We start from the raw sequence: 21,059 nt of genomic DNA, 5'->3' as shown, positions 1-21,059 counted from the left end.
TGCCAGAACTGCTTGACAATTGTTTATCGTGTTAGGCGCTATCTTGGCCGCAGCTAAGATTTCGAACCATCGCGTAGTAGGGCAAAACGCTCTAAAATCGGACATTGCTTGTCTTGATTTTATTTTATAGAGAATACTTTTTTAATATATAGGGTTAGGTTTACAAGTAAACAAGATATTAAAAAATAATTGATATCTCAAATTATTAATTTTATTTAAATTTTTTTATTTATTTTTTTTATTTATTATTTTTTATTATTATTTTTTTTATTTAATCATTATTATTATCATCATCATCATCATCATCACTAAAATATAATAATTGTTTGACGTCTTTACCTAATTTTTTTTTGTTATATTTTATTACTTTTTGTAAATTAGAAATTATCGGATCTGACGCAATCATTAGAATATAAAAAATGTACTCATTATTTTCTATTCGTAACATTTTTCGCGAATAATTTTCTCTAAATTTTCTAAAATATTTGTGATTAGCTTCTTGAGCATCTTCAGATAATTGTCCTATTGGTACTATAAAATTTTTTATAATATTACTGCCATGAATCAATAATTTGTGCACTGATACTGGCATATAGTACCATGGATATAATGATAAATATAATTCAGCAGTTCTTAAGCTGTAAGATTCAAATTTTAGTACGTTAATTTTTTTACCACTCGCGATTGCTTGTCACAAAACTCCAAATCGAGTTATTAAATTCTTATCTAATTATGTAATATTAGCTGATAATTCTGGATTTGAAAAAAATTTTCTGGCGGTATTACTACTTTAAATGGATCATTATCTGCGTGAGTGGTAATACGTATGCGCGCTTACGTTTAATTCCTACTTTATAAATCGGGTGAATTTTGATGTGCATTTTTTCCACAAAGGGGACGAGAGGGGATAACGTTCAAGTATGTCTTAAAACTAGAGACTTTGCTTTATCAAATGAAACAAGAATTATCTCATACTGATACATTCCAAAAACTTTATTCATGTTTAAATATTAAATTAAAAATTTTTTTATCTGCGAATATTTTAATTGGTTTATTAATATGTAATCATACTCAAATAATATAAAACATAAATAATATGTTTTTTTGAAACCTGACAAACAAATTGTAACAGATATTTAATATATATTGACAGTTATGTTTTTCTTAAAAATTTATTTAATTTAGTATTAAATTACTGACATTTTAATTATTGAGAAAATGTCACATTTTACCGAATTACTGTGATGAAAGAAGGCGGGTTTAATCAATTGTAAATATATTTATTTATAGTTTATGATTTATAATAACGTAAAAACTCATTATAATTCGAATCTATATATTTTAATTTTTTTGTCCAATGTCCGGTTTTGGAGCGTTTCGCCCCACTGTGCGTCACAGGCCGGAAAAATGCTATCATTTTTCACTTGAGATCTTAAACATTCCGCCCGCCTCGTCTGGGCGAAGGACGAAATTAACCTGACCCATTGCTGGGTTTACAATATTGTTTTTTTTTTTAAACAATTAATTTTTATTGTTTTTGGTGGAGTCGTCAATTGGGAGCGGAACAATTTTGACGACTGGTCGTGTATAAGTAGATTCTGCGGTACATAATGTAACAACACGAACCTGACCATCGGAGCCTAAGTGTGTAGCGATTATGCGAGCGAAGGGCCACTTTGTCGGCGCTGTGTTTTCACCACGTATTAAACAAAGTGAATCTACTTTTAGGTTTTTGATTGTTGCAGACCATTTATTTCGCATGTTTAGTGAAGAAATTTATTCTCTTGACCAGCGTTGCCAAAAGTGGTCCCTCATCTTCTGTGTCAACTGCCACGAGAAATTCTATTTTCGGGTATTTCCACGAGCGAAAGTTTGGGGACCGCGTTTAAGGCATTTCCAATCAAGAAATGTCTTGGCGTTAAGGCTTCAAAATTATCTGGGTCGTCGCTAATTGCAAGCATCAGGAATGAGAAATTGAACAAAATTTTTAAATATGTTATATCTCAATTTCAAGATGCGGTTGAAAAGTCAATAACGGTTCACGATGTTGATATTTGTATATGGGCTTTAAAAACTCGAGATATGTTTTTAATTTCCTCTGATTTATTCACAGCATCATTCAAATGGCTTTACACTTTTAAAACAAAGTACAAGATAAAGCAAAGTACAAGATTGTGTCAAGAAAAATTAATTGGTTTGTAACGTAAAAATCTGTACTTAATCAAGTGAAGCTTAAAGAACAAGCTACAGAATTTGTTAATGATTTTATTTAGATTTAATTTGGAGATGCATACTGGGCGCACTTTATCATTTAAAGGAGAACTCAAAATTGAAGCACTAGCGCAATCTTTGAATTCAATGACTCACAGTTACACAATTCAACCTCTCATTTCTGCTAATGGTTTTTATTATCTCCGTTGTTAGTTGTACTGCAAGAAAAAGATAGTATATTCGGTCCAAATATTAAAAAAAATTTATTTACTCCGGAAAATGTCCATAAACTTGCTTCTAAATCAGAAAAATTAACATCAAACCTAGTTCAAGAATGGTTTAAAAAGGTTTTTCTGCCATCAACTAACAATAAAAGTATATTATTGTTAGATTCTTGGAGTGGACAGAATCCACAAATTCTTAATAGTTTATCAACGTCTGGAAAATCCGTTCTAATTAAAACCATTCCAGCTAGTACAACAAGCATGATTCAACCCTTAGATGTCTTTTTCTTCGTTCTTGAAAAAATTTTATTAGGTATTTTTCAGATAATGTAAATTTACACAATTATGACATAAATTTACATCATCGAAATAACATAATTAAACTGCAGTCGCTAATACACAATCAATTTTCTTCTCCTCGATTTCAAAATCTAATTAAATACTCATGATGCAAAAGTGGATATATAAAAGAAAAACCATTGGAGTTCGATAACCCTGTAGACTTCTGTTTTAAAAATTGTGAGACATCTTGCGAGTCCTGCAATGTGTGTGCAGTAATAAGATGTGCTTGGTGCAAACAATCTTTGTGCATAAGGCACTTTTTTAATAATTACCATGTATGCAATACATTTAAAAAATAACTCAATTGTCAATTAAATTGTCAAATTTTACTTTGATCAGATCAAAACTGATTTTTGTAACAAGAAAAAAATTAGTTTAGGGATAGTTTACTCTCTAATTTTCACTTCCCTTTCAACACACCTAGAGCAATTATTGTCTTCTATCAAAAGATACTTTTATACCAAAGATCATTAAAATCGTTTTACCGATCTCAATGATATCGCAATTTTTCTATTTTACCTCTCCATCTTTGGGGGATTGTTTTACCCCCAAAATATAAGTTACTGCAGATAAAAAAATACGTGTCCCTTAGTTTTTCATGTACTATAACATATCCAAATTTCATAATGATCGGAGAGTGACACTTCCGTAGGTTTACTTGTGCGTACTAAACACGTTAGGATCGGTCTTTAAGGGAAGCCGAACTTGATATCTCAACTTCTATTCGAAATGATGAAGAAGAAATGTGCAAGCAGCACTTTGTAAACACTCATAGACGTGACGAGTTTGGGAGATATCAAGTTCGGTTTCCCTTAAAGACCGATCCTAACGCGCTTGGTAATTTAAAGGATAGAGCGCTCACATGCTTAAAACGGGCATCATCAAGATTCTCTAGAGAGCCGAATTACTACCAATTGTATTTAAATTTCATTGACGAATACAAGAGACTGGGTCACATAGTGTTGATCAAAGGCGCGGAGAAATTCACATTCCTGAATTTCTACTTACCACACCATGGTGTCTTTCGCGAGGATAGCACGACCACCAAACTTCGAGTGGTTTTCAATGGTTCCGCTCGAACTGATAATAACCTGTCTTTAAATGATTTATTATACACAGGGGAAAAGTTACAGACAGAGATTTCTGATGTATTATTATGGATTCGCACTCATCGAATAATATTTTCTACAGACATCGAGAAGATGTTTCGCCAAATTACGGTGAATCCTATAGACTGTGATTTACAGAGAATTTGGTGGCAGGAAACAAATGGGAACATAAACGGTTATAAGCTAACAACCGTAACATACGGCTTGAATTGTGCTACCTTTTTGGCATTGCGCACCCTCCAACAACTTATCACAGACGAGGGTCATCGATACCTACTGGCCATCGAATCAATGTCAACGGGTCGCTATGTAGACGATATATTTGACGGAGATGAAACTCTTGAAGAAGCGGAAGCAGTTCTCAAACAAGTTACTCAACTCTGTATTGCGGGAGGATTTCCTCTTCAGAAGTGGCGTAGTAATTGCCCAGCAATACTTCCAGATTAAGCGCAAGTGACTTCTGACATAGTAGAACCGGACTCAACATTTCAAAAAATTCTAGGACTTATTTGGAACTCCAAGACTGACCAATTTGAATTTTTCGTGGCCCCGCCTGATACAGATCATTACACTAAACGACAGATAGCATCGGACATTGCCCGGTTGTACAACCTTCTCGGCCTGAGCGCCCCTGTCGTCATCAAGGCAAAACTCATATTGCAAGAGCTCTGATGCCTCAAAATCGAATGAGACGAGCCTATTCCCAGCAATTTACAAAAACGTTGGTCACTTTTTCGTACCGAATTGTCCGATCTAAATCACTTGGTAATTCCGAGATGGATAAATCATATTCGTGGAAACAGCACTCTGGAGCTACATGGTTTTTTAGACGCTTTAAAGCAAGCCATGGCTGCAGTAATTTTCTCTAAAACCATTTCAGATGATGGTTTGATTTCTACAACGATGATATGCGCTAAGACAAAGGTTGCGCCTATTAAGTGTCTTAGCATCTTTCGGCTGGAGCTTACAGCCGCCCTACTCTTGTCTCGATTAATGAAGATGGCTATCAAAGCCCTCAAAGTATTCCCAGCTTCGATCAATTGCTGGAAGGATTCTGCAGTGGCTCTCTATTGGGTAAATTCGCTCCCTTCTCGCTGGAAGGGCTATGTACAGAACAGGGTTTTATCTATTCAAGAAATCCTACCGAATTGCACGTGGAAATTTGTTCCAGGAAAACAAAACCCAGCAGATTGTACCACGAGAGGCGTTCGACCCAATCCATTGACGCATCTTAAGCTTTGGTGGCAAGGACCCGACTGGTTAGCTAAGGAGAAACCTCATTGGCCAACTACACCTAATCAATTAATTGTTAACGCTCATCTGGAGGAGAAACCAAAAAGGATTTTGGTTGCATTGACTGCATCGCCTTCGTATTGGTACCCCTTTTACTTATATTCTTCATTTAACAAGCTATTAAGAGTCATCGCGACATGTCGTCGTTTTATCCAAAAACTTTGGAAGTTACCAAACACTTCTACTATCTATCATCCGCTTATACTGGCTGAACTTAACGAGAGCCGTATAATCTTAATTGGTTTGGTCCAGAGAACGGAATTTGCATACAAAGTTCGTTTTCTATCAAGATCCAACAGCTTGCCGAGTTCAAGTCCATTGTTAAAACTCATACCCTACTTGGATTGTGATGGTCTGTTACGAGTAGGAGGAAGATTGAATAACTCAATCCTAGACGAGAACAAACATCCTTTTATCCTACTTAAGCGGTCACCTTTTACCTCCCTAATAATCGAAAACGCTCATCTGAAAACGCTCCACGGCGGGACTCAATTGACCTTGAGTCATACTCGAATGCATTACTGGATCATCAATGGACGCACCACAGTTCGTGCACACATTCTAAAATGTGTACGATGTGCTCGCTACAGAGCTACTAGAGCGAAGCAGATTATGGGTCAATTACCAACCTCGCGTGTGACCATGGCCAGACCGTTTACAAACTCCGGTCTAGATTATGCCGGTCCTCTTACCTTACAAACTTGGAGAGGGCGGGCGGCAAAAACCTATAAAGGTTATCTCACTATCTTTATTTGTATGGCCACTTCTGCAGTACACGTAGAAGTCGTCACTGATTACTCAAGTAATGCCTTCATAGCAGTGTACAAGCGCTTTACCGGTCGTAGAGGCATTTGTCTTACGTTACAAAGCGACTGTGGAACCAATTTCACCGGAGCAGACGCCGAGTTAAGAAAATGGTTTGACTCCGCATCCGCAGAATCCAAAGAATTTGCTGCACTTCTTTCCAATGATGGCACCTATTGGAAATTTAATTCGCCTGCGGCTCCTCATTTCGGGGGTAAATGGGAGGTGGCAGTCAAGTCCGTAAAATTTCACCTGAAACGAATTCTGAGAATAGCCGTCCTGACATATGAAGAGCTCAATACTGTTGTTGTACAAATAGACACAGTGCTCAACTCTAGACCCCTTTATCCTTTTACCGAGGATAGCTCAAACTTATCAATTCTAACCCCTGGACATTTTCTAACAGGAAATTCGCTTACAGCTATTCCTGAACCGGATCTGACAACTGTACCTATTTCTCGTTTGACACGCTGGCAGTTACTAAGGCAGCTTCTCGATAAATTCTGGAGGAGATGGTCTACCGAATGTCTGCAACGCTTCCAAGCAATTTCCAAGTGGCATCACCCTTTCAACGCAATCAAGGTTGGCTCGCTGGTGCTCATGACGGACGAACGTTTTCCACCAGGCAAGTGGCCGTTGGCCAAAGTAACACAATTGCATCCAGGAGCAGATGGCTATACACGAGTTGTCACATTGAAGACAGCCACCTCCGAGTACAAGCGCCCTGTTGCCAAAATCTGCCTTCTTCCCACGGAGAGAACTGAAGAAATTTCGTCAAATCCTTTGTCGAAGGCGGGTGGAATGTTGAAAGAACCGCAAGGTTTGAAGTAAGCGCGCCTCGTACGCCATGTCGGTTGTGCTCATTGGATGCCAACTCTGTCTCCCGCTCTCATTGGTAGCTTGAGAAACGCACACCACTAACGTGTGTGTTTCGCCGGTTCAGTCTCGAACAGTCGTGCGTAGCTGTCGCACGTGCTCCTTCAGTGATAAGAAAAAGTGAATATTGCACATATTCCCGAGAACCGCTTTTCAAGTTGCTGAGCTAATACACGCAGTGCAACATATCGTGACGTTTATTTTGAAGGCCAGAATAAGTACGTCTGTAGCCGTCAGGCTCAATCGTTCATTGCGCCGCAAAAGGCCATTCTCTGTGTTTCACGTCGCAAGACCCGTGGTTTCTACGCCTCACAGGCTAACTGATAAAGCGTCTTAAGGACGTTCGAGCATTGCGCAGCTAAGCTGCTTCGCTAACCCTGTTCATGGACGACCGCAATCTTTATTTCAGCGTAATTATTCCTAACAATACATTCCCGAAGAGCGGCATTGCACGAAGCGATTTTAACAATTGAAGGACGAGCCTGTTACACGAGAAAGACGAGCCACCTTGTATGAACACGAATCTGAGAGAGAGAGAGAGAGAGAGAGAGAGAGAGAGAGAGAGAGAGAGAGAGAGAGAAGCGATCGTTTTCTTCTTTTGGTTGATGCCTATTTATATATATTAATGCGTGAGTTTATCGTTTCCTAACCAATTGGGTAAGACCGTTAATTTCTACTAATTAATTTCTTTATTTTTGTGCAGATGTTACCTTTACATTTTTGGATAGATATTCTTTATGTTATTCTTATCTAAATCAGAGCAACGGAAACTTGGACCGAGATATATGAGAACAGGAGACAGAACATCGAATAAAGCGAAACAGCTACGTATATGCGAGCTAAACTCTACAGTACTACCACTATATATGAGTGCCAATCTGTTTAAAATGCGTATAATTAATTATATTATTCGCTTTTCGTTCAACGAGATGAACACGCTATTTTGGCGTGATCGATCAGCTGCTCTCGCTGTGGCCCGCTTAACGCGACATTTGTTGTTGCAGCGGGTCTAACGAGTGCCGTGTCTGACCTCCTTTGAATTTTCTTATATTTTTAACAATAAAAAACAATGTCAATTGTTCCTTCGTGATGCGTTTCTGGTGCGAGCGTCTTCTTAAACGTTCGAGACTCTAGCAACAATATAAAAAAAGCATTGTTCCGTGAATTCAGCTAGACATAGTTGAGAGTTGTGCAAGTACACTCGGTACATTGTCTCTTCGTGCGCGCTTCGCATCATCAGTGTCAAGTCTTGTGCTGACAGAAACTGGTAAAAACAGTCAACTCGGCCTTGAAATTGGCAATCGCGTGCTTTGCGAAAGCAAATTCTAATTTGTATCGTTTGTAGCGACTTTTGTAAATTACACATTAAACGGTTTAAAGCTACATCGGCTTAATTTTATTCACAATCATAACCTTACAAGTGAAAGTGTCAGTACGCAGTGAAGAATAAAATAAAGGAAAAGCAAGTGTAGGAATTATAACGAAAGAAAATACACGAATTAAAATAATTGAGATAAAGGAAGAAATCAAAAACGTCTAAGAAAGGAAAATTGTGGTGAAAAGAAATATTTGGAAAATTTTAACAGTATACCGAGCGATAGTGGGGGACCGAAGGCGGAGACGATCAGAAATCAACCGAACTGGGCTACTAATTCCGAGCGCTGCTATAGAGATATAAAGAAAACGAACGGATATATAGAAAAAACAACTGAGATAGTAAAAAAGAAAAGAATGATTATAAAAAAAGATTTTAATGCTAAATTAGGGAAAGAATTTTTTTCTATTGAGAAAATGGTAGACAGAATGGGTAAGAAATCTTGAACGAAAATAATGAAAGGAACGAAAGAGGAAAATTTACAATTTTTCGAAGAAAAAGGCAATTTAGTAATAAATTACTTGTTGGTAGATTTATCGATAACGAACGAGACCAAAAGCTTCTAAATAGTGGAGATAATGGAATCGGACCATGTTCCAATAAGGGTAGAAGTACATAGGGAGATAGTAAAAGAAAAGAGGAAGGTAGAGCAATGGAAAGAAAAGAGAATTTGGACAGAAAAAAAATGAGGCACTACCAAGGAAAGGTCGAGAAAATGTTTGAAAAAAAAAGAATCTGAGGAATTAATAAAAGAGATGACACAAAAATTAAATGAAGAAATACTCAAAAGGGTTAGTAACAAGTAACACTAGGGAAGTATCATACGGTGATTTTCCTGAAACTTGGCATACAAGTAGTACATGGAAAACTATTAGACACGTATTTTTTTATATCAGCCCAAAAGCTGTTTGAAGTAGAAATCACCCTTATTGATTTTGAGGGTTGGTTCGACAATTTTACGAATTATTTTTAAGATTGTTGCGAAATCAGGTAACTAGAGGTTTTTGTGATCGCTGATAACGAATTTGAAGCTCGTTTTTATGAATTCAAAATGGCGGATTTAATATGGCGAGAAATCCGTGTAGATATAACAAATCGGGGTGCTTTTTGAACGTGATTCCCCTTGCCTCTCACAAATTTGAGTGCTTTTTAACGTGAGTCCTCTTGTCTTCCACAAATCAGGGTGCTTTTTAAACGTGAGTCCCTTTACCTCTCACAAATCGGGGTGCTTTTTAAACGTAAGTCCCCTTGCCTCTCACAAATTGGGGTGCTTTTTGAACATGATTTTCCTTGCCTCTCACGAGTTCAGATATGTTTCGACTTACACTTTAAATTTAGTGCAATAATGTGCAGAGTTAACGTTTGTTATGGCAAAAAAATGCTACATGCACATTGATGTCATACACTAATTACATTTAATTATTGCAATATCATTGCAGAGTTTACATGTACCATTGTAATTTTTCAAACAGAAATCTGCAGGGGTTTCGCATTTGTGGGGTTTTTCTGCAATATATCATCACTTCCACCAAGCGTATCAAAATATATTCTTAAAACTGGGGAAGGAAAACTGGTTATGAATTGAAGACTGTATTTTGAGGATATTATTTCTTAAATGTAAATTTACATCAAAGTTATACTGCATGACAATATTTGAAAATTGTTTAAAAAAATTTTTTTAAGGTCTAAAAGTGTAAACATCCAGCGGTTGAATTAAACTAATGGTTCCAACGGAAATTGTAAAAATTTTAACGTTTTTATTATCTTTATCAATATTGTCGAACTTTTTTTTAGTCTGGTCAGTTCAGGAATCTAACAAAAGAACAGAATTTTCCCCGGTGTTTAGTAAAAAAACGTTTGTGAACCAATTAATGGCAAGGTCGGATGTTAGTTTGTCTGATTTTGATGCAAATAAGATAATATTGTCTGCTTTGTACAAAGTTTTCTCAACTATTGGTCCAAATTTACAACTAGTCTCTTGTAAAACTATTAATAAAGGGGACTTTAAGTCTCCGTTGGCAGAAATGATTGGTTGAATAGTGTAGCTGTGCGTTAAAGAAATCAAACATTGCTCTAAGCACTCGACTTTTAATGATCCTTTTAAAGCAAGCGTGCAATCTGTATGCATTTTTAAATTAAACCTTGATTGATCGGAATTATAAATATTGATTTCAGCTATCAACATAATCTCTGATTTTACTTTAGAAGCAAATTTACTTGACGCTTGTAATAATTTTTCCTTCGATAATATTTGTTTTTTAGTCACAAATTTATTTATCTTTCTCAATACAATTACATGATTTACTTTAAAATTATGTACCCAAAATGTGGAAGCAGTGAATAATGTCGGTAACAAATTGATTTCATCTCTAGCCCGTAAAACCCATTTTTTTATATTAGCATCATGAATAGGCAGCGATCTTTCAGAGATAATTTTGAATTGATCCAAAACATACTTTAAAATTTGTAGTAATTTTTCATTTTTTGTGCCACTTTTTTTAATTTGTGCCTCCCACCTATACAATGACTTCAAATTAGAAACGTGCTTAAATTTGTGCTGGACTATTGTTAAAGGTAAAGCTTTTGTCTTTCCGAAACGTGAAAAGTGTACAGCCCTCGATTTATATTTGATATCAATATCAATTATAATTTTTTGTAATCTTTTATTAATTTATCGAAATCACTTTCAGAAACCTCCTCAAAAGGAATTGCTTTAGGTTATACACTTTCATCATTAAAGCTCAAAGTATCAATGCTTTCAACAAATATCTGTGCATCTATAACATCTTTAACTAAATTTTCCAAATTAGCTGCAAAAGATTTTTACTCGTCTGTAATATCAGAATCCACATCCACGTATTCAAAAGAATCAAAACTTCTTTGTAATAAAAGAACAATGTTTTTTTAATTAATCGACATTATCTTTGCAGGTACTTTATATTTATAAATCATAAGAAATAAATATCGCAGCTGTTAAAAAAAAAATTCAAGTTTTGATAAGAGTAGTTTACCGTAGCGAATGAAACGAGTCAGAATTGGACATATCAATCGACAAGAATTGTAAATGCCCTCTATGCTGGTTAGCAAATTATTATATGACTGAATGACAAATTGATCTTTAGCTTTGCGTTTAACCTTCCAGTGTTCTGAAATTATTAGAGCGAAATCTAATAACCTAGTTGCTACTTAGCGGCCCGCTCAGGTACTTACTTATTTGTCAGAATAAATTTTAAATCATGGAAAATTACTTTTTATTTTGCGATCACTTAAAAACTACTAAACAAAAATTTTCACTGCACACTTGGCCCACTATCCTCAAGGTTTAAAGAAAAAAAAATAATGATAAACTGAATCCTTCAAGAATAATTAGGGTGACAAGCTGCAAAATAATTTATAAAATAGTCAAACCAATCCTCAAAATCAATAAGGGTGATTTTTACCCTCCAAACGGCTTTTGGGCCGATATAAAAAAATACGTGGTTAATAGTTTTCCATGTACTACTTGTATGCCAAGTTTCAGGAAAATTGCCTTATAACACTTCCTTAGTGTTACTTGTTAGTGAGCGTCTGAAGGGTCTTGAATGAGCTTTAAATAAAGCCCAAGACACACTAATTGGCAGGAATACAGGGTGGACTTCACTGCCCAGGTATTCAAAATCCCAAAGTGACTCAACACTAAACAAGCTCAGAGAAAGCAACGAAGAGCCTAGGACACGCAATTATCGAGGCTTACAAAGCCATCTGCCCGAAAAGACCGAAAAATTGCTCAACCAAAGCCCCATAGTGGAACACAGAACTGAATAAGTTCAGATTGGCGGTGAAACGCTCTTTAAATAAAGTAAGAAAAACTGAACAAGCTGACCATTGAAAAAAACTTAGAAGGACCCAAAGAAAATACAGTAAAATCATAAACACGTCCAAACGTAGAAACTGATGAGCATTTTGCAAAAACATCAAGGAAACTGCATAAATCTCGAAGATAAACAGAATTTTTAGCTCGGATCATAAGGCGCAACATAAAAATCTCAAGTTTCCGAATGGCAACTATACAAAAAAGATGCAAGACACACTTAAACATCTGATTGAAATACACTTTTTATGATGCCAAATTAAATAAGACACGACCAATAATGCAGGAAAGAAATCCAGGGAAGCATATAAGTCCAGAGCATGGTCTCTAGCGGCGAAAATCGATCACTCCAAAAGAGTAAAATAGGCAGTTAACACCTTTAACCCATTTAAAGTAGCTGGGCTCGATGTAATCTGCCCGGTACTCTTACACAGGGGGCTGGAGACACTGCTGGGCTTGTTAACCAAAATACTGAGAGTCAGTATAGCACTCAGATATGTACCAAAAGCGTAAGAAGGAATCTAAGTATTATTCATACTAAAGTGAAGTAAAAATGAATATATCGGCCCGTATTCTGTGCTTACTTTTATTAGTACCTTTATAAGGCCGCCTCTAAAAGTGTGAACCAACTTTAGAGGCGCGTTACTAAAGTTGCCTTTATTCCGAATGCACATTTATAGCGCCTTTAAGATACAGGTATATTTATGTATACCAGTTTATTTTTCATTCTCTAACGTGATCAAAAAACCGACACATTTATTAAACAACCGACATTTCTATTAAACTTTCTGTTCATTATAAAGAGTGACGGCAAAAATGCTTGTTTTTTTATGATAGATCGATATTAATCTCTGTAAAAGTGTGTAAAGTCATAAGTTATGAGAAAATATCACTTTCATTTCTTAATATCTTCAAAACCGTGCCTATGCTTGTTTTAAATTTTACTGGGATTAATATCCGATTATAGGCCGGTAATCATAGTCAGTTCTCATTTTAAGATCATCTTAAGCATTGTCTTAAAACGATAATATTACTTTGTAATTGATTTAAAACCAAATAAGACTGCACTTAAAACAATTTTAAATATAAGGATTAACTATGAATACCGACCATTATCGTACTATTTAGCATGAAAAAAAATTTGAAATTTATAGTCCAAAAAATAGGCCACTTTTGTCGTCACTCTTTCAAACGGTGTACGCAACGGTACGTGTAGCGTGAACACGCGCAGCATACGTGAAAGCCGATTTCACCCTGACAAGGGCGTCGCGCAATGTAGAGATGTAAATGGCTAGATCAAGGAAACGAAATGAAATAAAGGAACTAAATTTGACGCACACCAAACAACACTTTCTTAATTCACTAAGTAATTAATATACGCTGGCGGAACAGAGTTCAAGAAAGAAAAAAAGAAAAAAATGAAATACTTGAAACGGAAATCTTGAGTCTCCCGTCTTTTGCTGCAAGTTCGACCCAACGGAAATCTTGAGAAGCTTTCAGGGTGGAGGCGTAACAGAGATCTTGCACGCAACAAAGCTTAGCGAGGCAGCTGGGCAACCGCGACCGTGATCCGTTCCGGAAGCAGAAAATCCACTGCACGAGGTGCACTCATTAGAAATAACATAAAAATAGCATAAAAATAACAACAACCTGAGCGGGCCTCGAATGGCAAGCTCAAATACGCCGAAGACGCTCTGATAAAAAAGAGAATTAAGAAAGTTGTAAATAAACGCCGAGAACAATGAGCGGTATTGCGACAATTCGAATAAGAGATCTTTATACGGTATCTCAAAAGCGACTTATTTTACCGACTAGTTCAGCCGGAATCAGCAAGCAGAACCCTACTAGATTATGCAAAAACGATGAGACGCTTATTGGTTTCCTCGCGATCACGCGATGGTCCTCACGCTTCAAATGCATGATCCCTTATGCTCGATCGCAAAGAAAACACCTGACGTGTTTATGTCGGGCGATCGAGTAAATTTCCACGTTTCCTCGGTCGCTCAAACGAATCTACGTGTATGCGCGAACAAACGGGTTTATTCTATTTTAAAAACCTCGCGGATCACGATCACGAACAGCATTTACTTTCCGAATTTTGATCACATAATAAATTTCGTCAACTATATCTATTGTTATCGTGTTTTAGGCATTTAAAAGATCTATTCTCAGTCATTGCACGTCGAACTGGTGTAGTAAGTTAGAATGAAAGAAATTATATTTGTTTTACTTCAACTTATTGCATTAGTGTGCACCAATTTAACAGTGCAGTGACTGAGAAGAGACTTAAAATAATTAAACTTATTCTTATAAAACATTCACGACATGTTAATGACACCTTTTATATATACGCGCATTATCAAGATTGATAAATTTTTTAAATTGTTTTAATATCATTCTCTAAGTTTGAATTCAGAATACAATCATATTTATCCAATCACATTTAGAAACACATTTAACTAATGTCGCTTCTAAATGTGAGTTCATAATAAGGGCCATCGTGTCCAAAGACTACAGACTCATCAGTCTGACTTTCTTTCTTTAAAGACGTTGGAAAGACTGATTCACGGATATCTAGAAAAAATTTACGCCCGCTAGTCCCCTGCCAATACGCCTGCAGAGAAGGGAGGTCTACAGGCACAGCACTGCATTACCTTGTAGGACGGGTAGAGGGCTAGTTGGTGAATACATAATAAGTCTTGGGTGTTGTACGTGAATTCGCACGATCACGGAATAATTAAGAAATTTGCTCAGCACTGAGCTCGATGCGGTGCACGGAACGAAGATGAAACAAGAGAAACGCAATTAGCAAATAAAAGAATCAGAACTCAAAATAATTAAAACAAAAATATTAGATATATTTAACAAATTAATAAAGAAAAGCTCAAGAATTAAGTGGTTGTACGCAAAGACCGAAACAAATAGCGAGCGGAAATCTTCATTAACTCGGCTAGCCCGTCGGAGATCTTCAGTAGCGACTAAATTAATCGCTCGATCGACGGAGATCTTGACGCGAACGACGGAGATCTTGCAACACGAGCCGATTATAGCCGCGGACGCGAAATTTTGCAGTATAAAAAAAAGCATGAAATATACAACAAAAAAAAAAAAAAAAGACTGATGAATTCCGCGACTGACAAATACAATTTGAAGCCGTTAGAAGCGCGGTGAAAACCAAAAAAATAATCTGAAGCGAGATGGATAGCTACAGTGACAACGAGACGAGCTACTTTTTCGATATTAACAGTATCGGAGTTCGAGCGAAACTGCTCGATTTTTCGCTGAACGGAGCCCAGGTTTTGAGGAAACCGGGCGAGGAATTTGAGGAAAGACAGAGGGAAAACCAGATAAAACAGGAACGGACTGACTTGGTCGGAAGAAAGCGAAGCAGTGATAAACAATAAAAGGTCCAAGGAGACCGACAAGAATAATATACAGAACGATGACAACACTGAAATGATCGGGAGTTAAGACAAATTTTCGGGCTAGCGAAATATAATTTTCCGTCAATTGAACAGGTGTCTTTCTGGATATCGAGAACGCTTTCGATAGCACCTCATATGATGTAATATATGAAGCATTAAACAAACGTAGAACGCCGGAGGCATTGATAGACTGGACCCGGAGTATGTTGGTGAACCGAAAACTAAACGTCGAGCACGGGGAAGGAGGAGAATCACAGTCCAAAACACATCTGCCAAAAGATACCCATAGGGGAGAAGTACTCTTATCGCTGTCGTGGATCATCGTGGTAGACCAACTTTTAGATGAACTTCAGACGTCAAGACTCCTTATATATGGCTATGCAGATGACGTGCCATTATAGCGAAGAGAAAATTTCTAACGATAGTTAGAAAACTCATAAAAACAGCACTCAAGATCACATAACACTGGTGTCTGGCTAGAGGTCTAACGGCTTTTTTCAACAAAATCTGAGCTATAATATTTACCTGAAAATACAAGTCTGAACCCATTAGTCTATTAAAACTATGGAGAAAGAAATTAAAATATGTATCTTCAGTGAAATATTTGGTAGTTCATCTAGATAGAAAGCTGAGCTGGAAGCTTCACTTAGAAGATAAAAAGAAAAAATTATATATTACCCTATGAGCCTATAAAAGAGCTTCTAAAAAAACTTGAGACCTAAAAACGAGACTGGTACTGTGGATGTATGTACAGAGCCTAAGTCTTGCCCAAGCTTACATATGCAGCAGTAATCTAATGGTTCAGAGTGAGAAAGGTGTAGATGAAGAATCTACTAAAAAGTCTACAGGGAAGTTATATGAAAACTGCAGTAAGAAATCAAAAAACGACACCGACAGTGGCACTTCAAGAGGTGCTGTTTTTTTACCTTGTAGATTAACTAATCACTTTGTAACGATGCCCCCAGAAATAAGCATCGTTCCCGGACACGATCCACCAGAGGCCGAGATGACCACCTTCCCGGCCAGAATATGGAGCGCGGAGCGCTCCCGAAGAAACCGATCATCGGCACGATAATGTATTACCGTGTGCGCGCTAAGTCCCGCGAGGCGGACTTACATGAGCGGCCCCGGGCTCGGTCGAGCGAACACGCTGCGTTCGGTACCGCGGAATACCGCGTCAAGCGCCATGTGCCGGGATACCCCTGGCGTTCGCCTTTTCCGTATAAAAAGGCGAATTTGATCGAGCTGTCACCGTTCTCGATCCGTTTGCCTAACCGTGAATATCCGGACCGACCGACTCTTAGTGCGAAGCACGAAAACGGGATAGAGCGCACTCTGCCTCGATCAGGCACTCCTGACGCTCGCTCAAGTAGTTTCCTAAGCCAAAAGTAATTATCGATACGCACGACCGGCTCGTGAGGTGAAGCGCACTTCGCCTTCTTCGAGTGATCTCGATCCCGTGTCTGCTGTGTCATAATACCGAGGCGACTTTCCTCTCGCACTGTTGCACAAAACCGGGGTGGAGTGATCTCCGCCTCGGCCGAGCAATTTCGGCTACTGCCACACCGAACAGGTGCTTCATCCGAATCTACTTCTAACCGCGTTCGCGTCGCGATATCCGACATCTTGCGTTTACCGCGTCCCGCGTCTCGTACGCGCTCGAAGCCACGCCTAGGCTCGCGGCCGCGAATAAGATTCGCACGACCATCTCCGCGATCTATTAGGGCGTTATTTATGCGGCTGCCGAAATTACTGTAACGGCCCGCCTATTGAAGATCCGCGTATCGATAACCGCCGTATCGATCCGACGCGGAAACGTTTCTGTACACGCGATACCGCTGCATTTCTAATTCTTTTCTTAATTTGTTATTTCGTTCGACGACATCACAACTACGCGTTTGTCACATTGTTATTATTTAATTGAATAAACTTTCAATTAATTGGTTAACCAAGTCTCGGTGTCTTTAAGGACCTTATAAATTTTTCTCGAATCCTGGTTTCCCAGCGAGCATATTCGGACATTTACCGCTGGCCCGATATTCGAGGCCCAGGGATTTACGGTCGTTTCAACTTAATTAACCAAATTAACGGCATACAGACTGTACTGTCAGGGACAGTGAAAGGATTCTGGGATCGGCCATGCAGCGCTTGGATTTCTACACGATCCCTTCTTTACGCACACACAGAAAATACCAGAATAAGGACCGTAAAAATACTCAGCCATCCAGGGACAACTGGAAAAATCCAGAATTTTTAAACAAAATGAAATCCGATGTTTGGTTCAAACCTCCTTGGGGATGGCGCACTATAACGCTTATATAGCCGTTGCTAGCTTAATGGTTCAACATGTAAGTAAGTGCTGGGCGGTGGTCCGACTTTCGAAATGACTCAGGTCTTCTCGGGGCATGGTTGTTTCGAGAAGTACCTGTTCCGAATCGAGAAGGAAGTCAACTGAAAATGTCATTACTGTAACTTTTCCGAGAACACCGCTCAGCATACGCTGAACGAATTTCCAGCATGGGATAAGCAGCGGAATAAACTGGTCCGGGCAGTGGTCCGGATTTAACGCTTGCGAGCGTCATCCGGTCCATTGTCAAGAACTTAGATCAGTGGGAGGTCTTCTCCTTCTTCTGTGATCAAGTGATGGGGAAGAAGGAAGAAGCCGAGAGAAAATGGCAGGGGCAACCAACTGCAGTACCTTTGCCAGCCCTCGCTAACGTTAACGGCGTGAGCTCACCAGTACCACCATCTCTTCTGTCCACTGCTGGGTGTAGAGAAAAGGAGCGAACGCAGACGCTGAAAGAGATCACTGTCACTTTCCCCAGGCGCTCACGCCCGACCCTTCAAGACAAAAAACGCAGAGGGCGACGGACCTCTCAACCCGTCCTAGATGGTAGCTCGCGCTGGGTTGTGAATAACGGAGGAGTGCAAACCTCCTCTCTCCTTTCCCGTCCCACGCCAAATCATACAAACGCTCGGATAAATAAGTATTCGACCGTCGTTCCATATATTAGAGGCGCGGTGGAACGTTCACCCTCCTTCTCGTGAGACGGTAAAGGGTGACATGGGCTCATAATGGCTGGGAAGCCATGCTCATAACCACCCTTATGAGAAAGTGGTTAGGGTGTTTTAGACCCGACCCAAAAGAAAATCGGTTATTTTATTCAATGGAAGATAGTGCAGAGTGACTCATCCAATAACACCAGCGTGAGTCGGCGTTGAGAGAAGTGCTAAGAAGAAATGTGCGGCATTTTCTTCGACCTTTCCCAAGTCAAAGGCGCCAGGCTGGCCATCGTGGAGTTGTTAGCGGATAGTGGACAGCCTTCCGGCATAAGACTTGAGTTCCGTATAACCCTCTTTTTCAAGAAAAAGAGTATCTGTAAATGTATTTCCCCATGTTAAGAGAAAAAAAAAGTACACTTGAACACAAGAAGTGAAGATTATGTGGAGAAAAAGACGAAGATAGCACGTACAGTCTGTGTCGTTGTCCCGTTCTGGCAGTAAAAAGATACAAATCTTAGGGAAAAACGTTTACTAACCCAAGCGACATCAAAGAGGCGAGGGTGAAAATCCTAATTAACCTGGCAGGCCATGTCAGACTTAGGCTAATTAACCACCCTCGGTAAACAGTGGGGAGTCACAAAAAATCTGTAGATTTAAGTGACTGCAAGTTGCTTAAATGTCACACCCACTATATTATTAAAAGAAACAACTACTACTAAAAAAAAGTATTTGGGAATTTTACTGCATTACTTTATTTTAAATTCTTGTTGAGACATATGGCTACTATACTCTGTCGAAAGCGACATGCAGTAAAATTAAAAAAAGGATTTTTGCATCGTGTAGTGACTGGCGATGAAAAATAGATACACTACGATAACCCTAAGCATATAAAATCGTGGAGTAAGCCCAGCAATGCATCACAATCGCCGACAAAGCCTATTATCCATGTTTCTAAACTTCTGCTGTACATTTAATGGAATCAGCTGAGTATAGTCTATTATGAATTGCTTAAACCGAAGAAAACCATTACACTACCAACTACTTGATGCTTTTGAGTCGAGCAGTACAAAAAAAAACGACCGCTATACGAGTAGAGACACGACAAAATGATTTTGCAGCATGACAACGCTCGGCTACATGTTGCAAACCGGAGAATTCTTACTTCAAAGTGCTTAAATAAGAAGTCCTACCCCACCCATCGTATTCACCGAACATTGCTTTTACTAACTACCACTTATTCCGATCGATGGCACATAGCATGACTGAGCAGCACTTCCATTTTTATAAAGATGCTAAAAAATAAATCGACTCTTGGATAGCATCAAAAGACGTGTCGTTTTTTCGACGTGAAATTCAAATACTGCCAGAACGATGAAAAAATAGTGGCTAGCAATGCACAATATTTTCAATGACAGGTTTTTTTCTGATTTTTTAAAATATAGCATTAATTTTCACGAAAAAACAACAAAAATTTATTCAACATTTTAATAATTATTTAAAAAATTAAACTAAATTAATTGTAAAGTCATTTATCAATAACTATACAAAAACAAAAATTATTATTTTATTATTATTATTTATCTTACCTTAACGTTTGAATAAGATGCATTATTTTAGCTTTGTGATTTTTGTAGTTTGTCATGACAAACGCAATAGACTTATTTTCATGTTGTTCATGAATTTTGACATTCGATTCATTTACACAAAGTATTACATTGCTAATTAAAGTGTTGGTCTTCTGAAATTTTATTTGAACACATCTGCCACATTTAAATTTTTATCAATATTTATGTACGTAAATAAAAACATTTTATACAGGATGTCTTAAACACGTATGGAGCTTCTGATTGCTACAAATGCCGTCGTCTGACGCACTCACTCACCCGCAACTTTCTTGTCGATCTTACTTCAAACATTTTAATTTTTTTCTCAATAATAGTCGGCAACTTTTGCAAAATCGTATAGGACTTAATTATTTGTCTTAATCAGTTTTATCTACTCTCAAATGCTTTACATGTATGTTTAGAACACCCTGTATATATAGTTATTTAATACAAATAATTTAAATACATGTTAAACTAGAAAGTTGTGTGACAAAAATAGTATCAGAGATGATCCACAGATTTTTTGTTGTAAAACTATTTTATTAATATATAATATTTCTCAATGTAATTATTAGACAGTCGTAAAAAGAATGAGTTTAATACACTGTTAAAAAATGATATAGCATAGAAAAATTTTATGCTGACGGTATCTCCGCGAAAAATTATCGTAAAATTATGAATTTTTTTTTTATGAAAGCTTGAAATCTCTACTTTAAGATGCTGTAGTTGGATTTAAATTTTGATTTATTTTCACTACTATAACATCTTAATATGTGAGAACATGTTTAATGTATTAAAAATTACAATTTTGCACATTGTTTTTAACATGCGTGCGTGTGCACACACACTTAAAAACGATTTTTTTTAGGGCCCTATAATGTGCAAAATCTGACCGGCAACCTCCCCGTGGTGCACATCGGGTAATGCTAATGCCGGCGGTATA

General features: G+C 37.7%; 1 protein-coding gene and 1 pseudogene across 1 annotated transcript in view; one reads left to right on the top strand and one right to left on the bottom strand.

The window, feature by feature from the left end:
- Positions 1–20,820, bottom strand: part of LOC139106367 (gustatory receptor 68a-like) — a 134,331-nt gene extending 113,511 nt beyond the window's left edge. The window contains exon 1 of the mRNA XM_070663081.1: positions 20,099–20,820. Coding sequence (XP_070519182.1) covers positions 20,099–20,154 — 56 coding nt within the window. The 5' untranslated portion in view covers positions 20,155–20,820. The remainder of the gene's footprint in view (positions 1–20,098) is intronic.
- On the top strand, positions 601–3,256 carry LOC139106658 (uncharacterized; annotated as a pseudogene).
- Positions 20,821–21,059: the final 239 nt, after the last annotated feature.

This window comes from Cardiocondyla obscurior, linkage group LG11 (genome assembly GCF_019399895.1).
Source record: "Cardiocondyla obscurior isolate alpha-2009 linkage group LG11, Cobs3.1, whole genome shotgun sequence".
NCBI classification, from domain to species: Eukaryota; Metazoa; Arthropoda; class Insecta; order Hymenoptera; family Formicidae; genus Cardiocondyla; species Cardiocondyla obscurior.
Note: the sequence above shows the minus strand (reverse complement) of the source record. Positions and strands in the feature narration are given on the sequence as shown.